This window comes from Perna viridis, chromosome 3 (assembly GCF_037379345.1).
Source record: "Perna viridis isolate PV_CMFRI_1.1 ecotype Kerala chromosome 3, ASM3737934v1, whole genome shotgun sequence".
NCBI classification, from domain to species: domain Eukaryota; kingdom Metazoa; phylum Mollusca; class Bivalvia; order Mytilida; family Mytilidae; genus Perna; species Perna viridis.
Window position 1 is genome coordinate 43,803,518 of NC_142447.1, and position 13,302 is coordinate 43,816,819.

Genomic DNA, 13,302 nt, shown 5'->3' on the forward strand with positions numbered 1-13,302 from the left:
TTGTTTTTTTTTCCAATTATCTCATTAAATGATAAATGAAAATATGTTCAGATGTCGGCTTTCAAGAGATCACCTAAAATACCAAAAGTGCAAACGAAATATACATATAAACAATATATATCTGTGGAACGCTTAAATGATCTGCAAGTAAATTATATATAGCATACATATTCACGAAAAGCCAAACAATGAAAAATGAAATGAAAAGTGGACTTGTTGGAGAACAAATAACATTACCACTATGTATACCACTAAATGATAGTACGCTTTGATTTTTTTTATATTTTCATTTATGTATGCGCATTTGCTTAATGATTATGAAGAATCTTTATTTTTCTCAGCTATCAAATACGTCTGTGTATACCGTACAACTACTTATCTACCAAATAACAAACGAGGCACAATAAATCAACAATCAGAACAGTTACAGGCATTCTTGGGAATAAATTGTGTTGTTAGGGCTACCATCTTACCCGCCAGACACCGGAGTTAATCATGCGAGTCTGGTTAGTGTGAATGATTGAACACTTTGGTGCCGATACTGACATGTTTTGCTCATCTATCTATTAATAAACATCACCGTTTATATAAACAGTTTCTTCAGCTGCTGCTATTATATTCTATCGTGAAAATGGAGAACAACAACGAAGCACCACCGCAGAACAAAATGGAAAATAACGATGCTGAGCAAGGAATTAACGAGGAGCAGTGTGTTGAAGAACAATCAAAAGTGACCATGGTACTTGGCACAATAAAGGCTGCAGTTTTGAAATTTTACCACATGTGCAAATCCCTTGGAGGACTTATAATATTACTTGTGATATACAATGTACTAGGCGCTTTGTTATTTCAAAGTATTGAATCTGAAAAAGAAGTTGAAGTGAAGCAAGAAATGAACGCAACCCGGGAATTTTATTTAGTGAAATTTTACAATGAAGCAAAGGATCTTTGGGTTAATCATACGACTTACAATGCAACGTTTGTGATAAAAACAAGAGCGCTTATGATTAAATACGAACAGGAGGTCCGTGATCTTGGTAGTGTTGCTGGACCAGACACTGTATGGAGTTTCTGGAGTGCTTTATTCTTCTGTGGGACTATATATACCACTATTGGTAAGTTTAAGTACAATGTATATATGATTTGTAATGGTCACCTCCTATGGTACAACATTTTGATAAGGTTATCCATTGCACAGTAAATACTGGTGAGTATGACCAATCGGTAAAGATATCCGATGTGTTTTTTTCTTTCTATTGTTGAGTAAATATACGTGAGTATGCTCAATCGTAAGGATATCCGAGGTACTTTGTTTTTGGTCACAAACTCTCTTTAAATGAACGTAACTGGTAATTACATTTGTTCAGGGTACCTATTTATAAATTCACATGCTTATAAAACGTATAAATTTTCTGCATCTGACAATGTGACAAATAGAGATGGACGATACATGCCTGATAAATAAGAATTTGCTTACATTTATCGGTTGGCAAAGAGCCTAATGAATTAGCTTCATATAAAGTACTAATCAAACAATAGTATAAACTGCATTATCTACGAGTTTGTGCAAGTCCGAAAATAGTGGGTTACCATTTGTGTTATGAATCTATATATATTTGTAGTCTGGTACATGTATACTGTTATTTGTGAAACCCTAATACGGGTTTTTAATGATAGGTGGACCTTTTTGGCACAAATTTAACAGTTTCTCGGTTATTTATTCGTGAAAAAAAATCTTCTCAAATATTTCAGATAATACGTACAAAATATGGTATATACACTAACTATGAATAAAAGTATTATGATCAATGAAATGACTCCATGAAAATACACACGTAAGTGGAATAGACTTTTATAAAAGCAAAAAGTATTACCTTGTTTTCTTGTGCCCTGATTTCAATTCGTGCCCTTTCAAAGCAATTCATCAAATATTCACTAATTCGTCGGTTAATATTAGTGGATACGGGGCATTTAGAGAACGTTTTGTCATTGACACAGAAAGCCATAGCGCATCCCTTTATCTATATATCAATCTATCAAATATTCACTAATTCGTCGCTTAGTACTAGTGGACGTGGGACATTTTGTTTGAAGAGGATCGTTGCTAAAGGAATTGAATAACATTACAATTTCCCTTACTGTCTTACTGGCAATAGTTTGAACTTTTCTGGAGAACGTTTATTCATTGACACAAAAAGTCATTGTGCATCCCTTTATCTAAGATAATCAAACGGAGCTTGATTCGGGCGAGTGAACTTATTCAATTAACTCAATGATCTGCACACACATGCCGCGTATAACATATCTTTGTTATATATGTACATTACCTGATAGTTCGGCCGTAAATACTATCTTATCTCCACAAAGCCTTTGTTGATAATTGGGGGATTATTAAAAATTACTGCTAAACAGCTGATAAATTGTAGGGGTAGTACGTGCAGTTTTATTGACGTTAACATTTCACATTAAAGTAACTAAGCTTCGCTTGGGTGAAAAAGGGTCACTTCTCTGTGGATAAACTTTATGCGAACAACTATCAAGTAGATATTTCGTGAAATGGTTTTGGCGGAAGATCAAACTACTATTATTTATATAAATCCTTCAAGGTCATTTGAGGAAAAAGTTAAAGTAGAAGTGCTTTCTAAATAACCGTTGCATATTTTACAGTTGTTATCAAAATGGGGCCTAAAAGATTAACCATCTATATTGGCATGTTTATCGGTTTTCCCTTATGAAAACCTTGTATTCCATGTGTAAAACAAATGCTAATTTGCCTTGGCAGAAATACAATCGAGAATGCTGATTAGTATCATCAGAAAATAAATAATTTGGTCAAACAATACAAAGGCATTCTTTATAGATTAATGCTTATAATAACAATTATATAACACTTGAAATTAGAGTAGATGTTAACATGCAGAAAATTACTAAAAACTGCCAAAATAAGCATGCATATCTTAGTAAGTACTGAAAGATCATGATCGACATGCAAGGTTTTCAGTTATTACATAAAAAAATTATAGAACCATGCTTTTAATCCACTTTACACCAATTATAGTACTTTGATATATTAAAGGTAAAATACAATTAAATATTTGATGCAAAACACACTTTAACATAAAGGGTTAGACATGTAACAAAATTAACTAATAAAATCTAAGCAATAGTCAAAAGTAAAGTCCGTGTAACAAACGACAATAACTCTCCGCTTCCATTACTTCCGGTATATTTCAACACAAATGGGCAGAGTAGAACGGCAATCAGTCAAAATAAAATCAGCTGTAAAAACAGTAAAGAAGATAAGAACAATTAATACATAAAAAGTAAATGAATCCAATAAACGAGCTACAAAATGAAGTGGAAAGTACAGAAATTAGTAAGTATACATTATGAAAATCTTTCATTTAAAATCTGTATGCCAGAAGTAGAATATTTTTCAGTAAGATATGGATATCGGAAACTAAAATAAAAATTAGGGAGCGTATGAAGCGTGTTTTCTGCCATTTTTAGTGGAGTCCGAATTGCTCATTTGTTTTTGTTACTTTGTATATATGATTTTAGTTACTTTATGTTCTTTGTTGTGTATGTCTGTTTTTCATGTCTGGTCTTTTTACATTCTTTTGATTACCGCTATAACATCGGTTCCCTTGATTACTCTTTCTAATAACCTTGGTCCCAAAGCTTATCTCTAAGGCAACGGTGACACCCTAATAAGTCAAAATAGTCGCTACCAGCTCTGACATGTCTTAGCAACTGAGAAATATAAACACCATATACTGGGAAGCTGGTATATTGCTGCACAAGAAAGGGAAATTTATAATTTTTAAAGTCGTTTGTCATACATGTTTGTACAGAGATAATTACTGTCGTTCAATTCGAGGTGAAGGCCTAAATATCAAACTATATCGAATAGCACACTACTTCAATTGCACTAAGACGTAATACAGACAGCTGAGGAGTATGTTAACAAAATGTCAAAATGAAAATTCTTTGAGAACTGTGTAGAAGCAGCGTTTTATGCCCTCCTTGTGACTGAATTATGACACAATTATAGCTTGTATTTTCTGTATATTTGTATTCAGATAATATTTTAACTTTAGAAAAGGTAAATAGAAAATTTCAAATTGTAAGTTTAATCTTCAGCAAAATAGTCTGAAACTAGAGTTAGTGAATTTACTCCTTTAGAGTTTGGAAAAATTAATTAACAATGGAACTATAAATAGTATACTTATAAGGTTTTTATTTGTTAACGTTCTTATCCGTTCAATCCATTTAACGTTATTTGGACCACCAACTTTCAAATTAAGAACATACACAATGTGCTTTCTCTCTTCTTCACACGAATGATAAGGAGCTATATTTAAAATGTATAATATAGCAAACCGTTCATGATAATTTCGGTCCAATTGATATATATGAACCAGATGGTCGCCTCCAAAAATTTAATGAACATCATCTACGCTTTGGTCCATTAATGTTTTGGGATGACCACCGGTCAATTTACTGTCATATGACCCTCAGCATCATGAAATGTTTGCTAAATGTTAACAAGAACAATATAATATGGTATTTAATACGGTTGTTAAGAAGACATGGTTTCTTAAATATACATAGGACAAATAAACTAAAAATACAACATTTTGGTCAGCGCTAAATAGAGAAACTACATTTATATGTAAACAATACCGATCTACAATGTTAAACTAGTTATCTCTGTATGAAGGAATATGTCCTTTAACAACAAAACAATATACATATGTATGTATAACTCGCAATATTTATTTGTTGGGCGTTTATATGCAGGAATGTCGCAGGGAGTTTAAAAAATATTTACATATCAAAACACCCAATTATACACAACTTGATACTTTGTTCTAATATCAACAGCATTATTTTGTCATTAACAAGTTCGGGATGACACATTGCGGTGTATAGCAGTCATTACATGTTCTCGCATTATTTGTCATTGATATGTAAAACGCAGGTTGCTTAAAAGTTTAAAGCCTATTACTTCAATGTACAGTAAAAGTATGTGGGCTAAGATTACCTCCCCCCCGTGCAACCGCCATTTATAAATTCCAATATGATATTTAGGTACCCTAAAACCTCCCAGTTGATGAATCGATGCCTACTTAAAAAGATATTTTTTGTATTTTTTGCCAGTTCTTATACATCATTTATGTAAAAATCCCGATAGCCCGTTTTTATTCATTTATTTAACTTCTACGTTCTAGCAGACGAAGAAAAGCAACATCATATAGTTCAATGTCTCAGCTTTCTGATGGTACCAGGGAGGTTGTAGTCACATTTTCGATTTCAAAACCTCTTTAGAGTATACTTCTTAGTTTTATCACAATTGATACTTTCGTCTTCTTTTCAAAGACTTGTGACGCCCCCTGCAGGTCCGGGTGTTAAAAGAATAGGCCTGCAGAGCAACTGGGATGTGTGCCCCAGGTGGTGGAATGGGGTACCCTGGCGTGTTACATGCTGGGCTTGTCAGGCTATAATACGGAAAACCTGACCGCAAACCATAGTGATGCACCGTGTTTGGAAAGATGCCACGTTCCTCGCACGTTAAAGAACCCTACTGTGGTATTCTCCCGGAGTAGGAACCATAGGGCTCCGCCACAGGAGGCTTAATTGCCCGACCCTACCCACCTCTCCCTATTTCCAGTGGCAATCAAAATTTGTCGACCCTTGTGTCCCATCCCTATTTCATTTCATCATCATTTCATGTTCATTTTATCATCCATTTCATGTTCATCGTCTGAATATAGCTGAAATATTGCTGCTCGGACGTTAAACCCCAACAAACAAACAAACAAAGACTTGTGACGAAATCCATATTCAAATTCATAATAAAAACATTTCCATGAGAAGTTACATTAATTCGACTCTACAAAGTTATTGAACGACAAAAACGTCTCAAATTTGGTATAATTCGGAAGACATTTTATTTTTAATGTTAAATCAACAAAAACATATTTGTTCAAGTAAAAGATTTTCACATAAATTACAAATATTGTCCTATAACATATGTCTCAGAAGCAAAGAGATAATTTTGATCAAACCAACATCGAAAAATTCAAATTTTGGGCATTTAGATTTAAGATAACGATATCCAACATATCTTCTCAATATGGACACTAAGTGTAACCTTTTGGGTTTTTGCCAGAATTACAGAACTATTTCATGTCGATTTAGGTGAAAAATTGCCACCCTTTCCCTTTAAAACAAATCTTCGGTATGGAAGAAAAAAGCTTTTATTTAGCGTATTAACTGTTACAAAAGACATTTTGGCATGATTTCAGTCATGGATATATTCAACATGTCAGGTCATTTAAGACGCCTTATTCTCAGAGTTGTGGAGTCAATACTCACCTAATCGTAAACAAATTTCAAAATATTCCAAATTATATGAAGCAAGTGTAACCTATAGGAGGACGATACACCACCATTACTTTTAAAATTGTCAGTGGTTTAAATCTAAAAAAAAAAAAGATTTCTAAAATAATTTTTCCATTTTTTAAATTTTATTTATATGAAATGAACTTCCAGTGTTTTCAACTTTCATTTATGATTTAATTTTTTTCATTAATTAAGTAAATATTTCACTATTTTTTCTCTTTTTCTGTTTTTCGAAATCATTTTTCGTGTCATTTTTTGTTGAAATAGCTTAGTACAGTTACCTTATACCTCCTTTTATTAAAAAAAATCTTATCTTTGATTAGTGAGACCGGTAAAGGCCCCCTCGTATGGCATACCGAGACGTAAAACATATCCAAATTTAAGTAATTATTGTTAATCTTTCATAAATATACTTCAGTGAAAATAATACGAAAATACCTTGCTCTATGAAACAAGTCTCAATTCGAACAAACATTCTCATTCATTGCATACTAATACACAAACTGTTATAACACCCATTGTGCATTATGACGAAGACATATATGTATATACCGTTTATCAACTGTGATACTACTGAATTGGAAATACCAAATAAGCCATTTTTATTAATAGAAAAAGAACGGATATGGTGAAACGTAACAAATATAACAGCGTTTGTTTGTTGGGGTTTAACTTCCGAGCAGCAAAATTTCAGCTATATTCAGACGATAAACATAAAATGGATGATAAAATGAACATGAAATAATGATGAAATGAAAAAAAGGAATGGGACACAAGGATAATGGGGTCGACAAATTTGGATTGCCACTGGAAATAGGGAGATGTGGGTAGGGTCGGTCAATTTAGCCTCCTGGGGCGGAGCCATATGGTTCCTACTCCGAGAAAATACCACAGTACGGTTCTTTAACGTGCGAGGAACGTGGCATCTTTCCCGACACGGTGCACCAGAATGGTTTGCGGTCAGGTTTTCCGTATTATAGCCTGACAACCCCAGCATGTAACACACCAGTGGTACCCAACTCAGTTGCTCTGTAGGCAGAGCACCCTAGCCCCCGGCTAGGGTTCTGGGCACTATTTAGTCGCCTTTTACGACAGGCTTAGGGCTGCTGCAGGCCTATTATTTTGACACTCGGACCTGCACGGGGCCCCAGCGTAGAACAAAAATACAAAATAGTATATGCTTTCAGAGATCACCAAAAGGGCTTCAATAATTGTAAACACACCTTTAAGTAAGCTCTGGAAAACCCCGACCACAAAGTTATTAAATCCACGGTAACTGAACGATGTCAATTCTTCAAAACCAAACTAAGAAGTAACAACACAAAGACATATTACTGACTGTGGACAGGGGCAGGACATCTAAGGTGGGGTTAAACTAGGTTATAAAGCCTTAACAATCCCCTGTTAATGTTCTAAAATGAACTGAAACAAACACACCATAAAATTATTCAATAGTTCACCCAGTTCTCTCCATGGAATACTTTATAAACAAATGAGATATCCACTTTAAAAACGCTTGCAAGTACTGAAAGCTAGCTCAGAGCATATTGAAGCATAATATATACTCGTGCGGTTTTGACGTTGGCCATTGTCAACTAAACTCAAAACTGTAGTTGTGACCGCAATTTTCTTGATACCACCAGAAAGCTGAGACATTTGGCTACATGATGGTACCTTTATATGTTGATTTAACTTTTTATTTCCTCCGATGACTCAAAAGTTCGGACAGTTGAGTCCCAAAATCTAGAATTTTGACAATGTGGGTTATAAATGTAAGCTGATATTGAATTGGAATCCGAGAAAGATTTTGGCAACAAATTGATTCGTAAATGGGAGGTGTGAAGGTACCTGAAAACCATCATGAAAATGAAGAGTGGTGGCGATAATAAAACTTCTACTGAAAATGGTTTTAACCTTGCCTAACATGATCGTTTTAAAAAAATGAACAATATAACAAACGAAACCTATATATTACCTTAACAGGAAATCTCCATCGTATTCGTCCTCTGTCTACCACTGTATGGTTAGATTTTCATTTTTCCAGTAGTATTTTTTTTATTGTAGGATATGGAAATATAGTACCCCTCACTCCAGTAGGGAAGTTATTTGCCATGGTATACGCTGTATTGGGAATACCATTAGCATTGTTAGTACTAGCTGAAGTTGGAAGACGGTTCACTGTTCTATTAAAAATGATATACGCTAGTGTAAGGAGATACTACTATACAGGAAAATTCCGTAAGAAAGTCATAAAAAATGTAAAAGACAGAATCAGTAGAAGGCGCCTAAACAGAGAAAAGAATAGCGAGAACGGAAGTACCAGCTTGGACCACTCCACAAAGGAGAAAAGCAACAGCGATAAATCAATCATTTTCATCAAGAAGCATGAACTAGGTCCTTCAACATATTCAAATTTGAAATCAAAGACTGGAAGTGAGAATTCACTGGAAGTAGACGATTCTACATTTTCACCTTCCTCCGAGCGTGTAAAAGTTTTATATGACATCGAAATAGACGATTCATTTAATCTTCCTATTTCTATTGCAGGGATCATACTGGTTATATACATTTTCTTAGGCGCCATTATGTACTTGCTATGGGAAGATTGGACATTTCTTGATGCTTTCTATTTTGTGTTCATTTCCATCAGCACCATAGGTTTTGGTGATGTAACTCCTGCACACCCACAATATTTCCTAATTTCTGCAATATACTTGTTCATGGGACTTTCTCTTGTATCTATGTGTATAAATGTTGGTATTGAGTTTTTCACAGCGACCATTGATAAAGCAAAAGCTCATATGGATAAAGCCCGAGAAAGAGTTGTTGAGGCGGGAAAAGAAAAAATGGCAGTGGTCGGAAAGGAAATGAACAAAGCGCGCGACAAAGTGTCGAAGGCAGGGACTAGTGCAAAGGGAAAAATTTCAGAAGTGAAGAAAAATATAGAAATTAACATTCAGAATGAATTAAAAAAAGCGAAAAAACATTCATTCGACTCTAATGAAAGTAGATCTAAAGAAAACACACCCAAGCCAAGTAACGATAATACAGTCAAGGATTTTTTTGGACTGCTATAGTGAATTGATAATTAGTGCAGTGTAAAATACCGACCTGGTAATATTCATTACAATTATTCAATCACCAACTTTTTCCTGCATTCCGTCTATGGAAAAGTTGTGAATGGTAACTCCGTTGTTGACTTACCTTAATAGAGTCATGCACTGTGTGACGCAGTTGCAGTTTACCAAGCAGGATAATTGTTGTAAAGATTTAACCAAGTTATTAATTACCATTCTGCATCGTTTAGTATATGCTTTCATATTTAGTGTTAATTTTCTACCTCTTTTAAGTTTTGTTAATAAAATATAATGAATACATCTGTATATTTGTAGCAATATTGGCTACAAACTATTTCACGGATTTCCTAAATAATGAGTCTACTTTTAATCTGCACTGGTTTCGTAAATTTGAAAATGTCTAAATATATTGTATGAAGTATGTAACTTCGCATATCATAATCACAATAACTCAATGATTACTTTCAGTATTTTGCACGATAATCAATGAAATACCATGTACTTTTCCCTATATGTTTTTTTTTGTTTTACCTGCATCACCAACGATGAAAGCAAGTTTAGAAGCTGCACGACTCCGTCAATCCTTCAGTCCGTGGATCATAGGATAAATACTTTGTATATCACAAAAGGTGCCGTCTTCAAAGTTATATATACATATTGACACTTCCTGTAAATACGTAGCTTGATTATTTTCACCTGGATGTCTATATATTTACGGTCTTCGGATAATAAGGGCCAAGTCAGCCATGCACACTTCCTCAAATTGACTTTTTACAGTGTTCCGTAAGTGATTTTTTTTTATTCCTCATGAAAAACCATGCCTTTTAAATCTCATTTCAGATTTCTTTTATGGGTGTCAAGTAAGAAAGCGCCAAAATGCTGTCATGCCCAAAAAGAAAAAAAAAAACCTTTTTTTTCAAATTTGGTTCGAAGTTCCTTATTATGAAAATCGCTGCCAGTGCTTTTCTATCAGATTTCAGATGTCTTTGATAGACAGTTTTTGAGTTATTAAGATAAATGGTAAATGTATGAAACCTTTAAAGCAAAACTTCTTTTAATTTTAATTGGATTTCAAGTGTTGTGCATTGTTGTGTCAAAACCAATTGTTGAGTCAATAATGAGTTAACTGTAAGTCCCTATGTTGAAGCGTATCAAAAACTAATATTGTATATTCAGTTATCAAAGGTGAACAGAGTTCAACATGTTGCGGGTATATCATGATGTGCTCAGCGAAGCTCTTTATTCGTAATGTATGTCACTTCGCAGTTTTCAATGATAAAGCGTATAGCAACGGTCTATGATTGTATCATTTTATATAAACTGTGGAAATCGACACCTAAACCTAGTGAAAAATGTGATGATGGATGTGTGATTAATGAAGTTTTTGAATTTTTTTTAATGCTTTTCCTTTCTTTCTGGACTAACATATTAGCACCCCCAGTCTTCGTTAAGAGTCAAATAAATATACCTGAGAGCTCTTGAACTGTTAATTTGCAAAGCATTTCAAAATAAAACCTCATTTTACAAAAAACAATAATCTAGTATTTATGTCTTATTGGTAGAAATAGTGAAATAAAAACGTTAAAATGCTGCAGTTTATCGCGGCATGATTCGTAATGGAACGATCACAATTATTTTGCTGAAGTATTCGGGTTTTCTAGGTTGTATGTTACAACATTATGTAGAATCCTTAGAAGTATAAATTTACAACAGGGACGCGTTTGTTTTAAAATAATTTACACAGACAAAAATATACACGCAAAACATAATAGCAAATATGTCATAGAACGTAGATTATCAACAATCTTGCACTTGAGTTACAATACTTTCTTTCTCAACTAGAAAATGTTCACCCTTAAACTCGAACTTAAAACGGGTACGATCTTAAAAAGAAGATAGCCGACGTAGTGAAAAAAAGTTTTTTTTCTACATTTTATTTTCAAATAAGAACACACGGAGGCTCAACTTTGGAAACAGTTTTTTTTTCGGACGCTAATCGGTAATTTGCCAATTGGAAATAGAATTACGTTTTCTATGGAAATGCGTCTTTAAGGTCAAAGGGTGAAAAACGATACTGTACATATACCTACTGCATCGGGAAAAATTGCATCGCCTGGCGTACATACGGTTTGAACGCTAGTAGTATCCTTTTAACTATAGGTGATAAATATTTAACGCATTTTTTCTAAGCATTGAATTAGTCGTTTAACTAAGAAAAGTTTTTAGAAGCGACAACTCTTGGAATAATTTTAAATAGGCACTATTGAAAGAACTTTGTGCATATGAATGTGTATAGAGGGCAAGATATACCACACACGCACGAGGTTTCGCCTCTTAGCACAAAAAATTGAAAGCACTGGCGTCGCTTACAAATAGGTGTGTGGAACTTCTGCTCCCACGCGGCGCAGTCAGAATAGATATAGCTTTGGGCTATACTTTTCCTGTCCTTTGTAAATGTTATTATAACGAGAATAAATATGGTGAATATGTCAATGAGACAACAACCCCACGTCGATGAAAAATGTCAGCCACCAATGGGACTGCCAATATCGTAAACAGGGCAAAAATTTGAAAATTGGCTCAAATTGAAACACACACTCACATACAATAAAATTCATTTTTGATGTGTTAGAAATTTTTTTTTTATTCAAATAGAAAATTATATTTATTAGAAGTGCCAAGGTCAAGTTACTATAACACTCCATGGAACTGTCACGGAGTTTTATAGTAAACTGTTTCATATAGATAATCTATAGCATATTGTATTATGTACAAGTATTTGACTACGTAAAAAAATAAGACAAAACAAACAAATAATATAAAAAAATAAAACAAAGACAAAACAAAGACAAAACAACTTCATATAATTTGGGGATCAGGGAATAACCGCATAATTGAGCGGGTACGCTTAAAATTCTGTAAAATGTTATTACATTTGAAGAGTACCACAGCAGACTACATGGTCTACGGGGAGCTTGGGAGATATCCTCTTGATATTTGCATCCCAATCGAGAACAGTCGATTACTGGTCGAAATATATATTGGGAAAACAAGAGAAACTACCTGTTATTTTGTACAAACGAAAATGTTTTGACAAAATATGATTTGGATTATCTTTATTAAATCTATATTTGATAACTGTGGATTGTCATACGTTTGGGATACACAAAATTTTGTCATTAATACCTGGCTTTATAAAACTGTCAAAAACTGACAGATCGATTTAACCAGTCACGGAATTCCTAAGTTCAGAACTCACCGAAGGCACGTACTAAAGTATCGAATTTTCAAAGAAAAGCTTGAGTTCGATAACTATTAAAAGTTTTAGATTATGAAAAAGCGATCAGATTTTGTAGATTTAGAACTACAAATCATAATTTGCCAATTGAATCTGGCAGATAGCGAAATATCAATCGAAATGACAGAAAATGCATTTTATGAAACTCTCACGAAATTGGTGATGAGTTTCATTACCTTTTTGTGTGCCCCGCATTTGATATTGATGGAAGGAATAATTTGAAATTTTGATTTAGATCACGTCAATTTTTCTTGTTTTGAGAGCTCTAATGCAAACTAAGAACATCTAGGATCTTAAAAAATTATACAAATTAATTAATGCTATAATTAAAAAAATTGAATTATCCAGGGTAATAATATGTTTAATCCTGAAACAATTTGATGTACACTTGTAATGATTTCATACACTGTTTCGTAACCTATTGTATATTGTTTGGCTAGATCCTTTAATCCGCTATATATATGACGTATTATCTTCAAACAATCCTAATTTCGGGGATTTGATACATCGCATCTACCC

At 33.7% G+C, this 13,302-nt stretch overlaps 1 protein-coding gene across 1 annotated transcript; it reads left to right on the forward strand.

Moving 5' to 3' along the window:
* The first annotated feature begins 225 nt into the window (after positions 1 to 225).
* Positions 226 to 9,785, forward strand: LOC148622387 (potassium channel subfamily K member 18-like). The gene is made up of 2 exons (XM_088572259.1): positions 226 to 1,115; positions 8,473 to 9,785. Exons 1-2 carry the CDS (start codon positions 632 to 634, stop codon positions 9,483 to 9,485), a joined length of 1,497 nt encoding a protein of 498 aa, XP_088428385.1. The 5' UTR covers positions 226 to 631; the 3' UTR covers positions 9,486 to 9,785.
* Positions 9,786 to 13,302: the final 3,517 nt, after the last annotated feature.

Bases quoted from the DNA above. Each gene is read 5' to 3' on its own strand.
- LOC148622387 (XM_088572259.1), top strand. From the start codon at position 632: ATGGAGAACAACAACGAAGCACCACCGCAGAACAAAATGGAAAATAAC. The intron at 1,116-8,472 runs GTAAGTTTAAGT...TTTTTATTGTAG, and splicing joins GACTATATATACCACTATTG to GATATGGAAATATAGTACCC.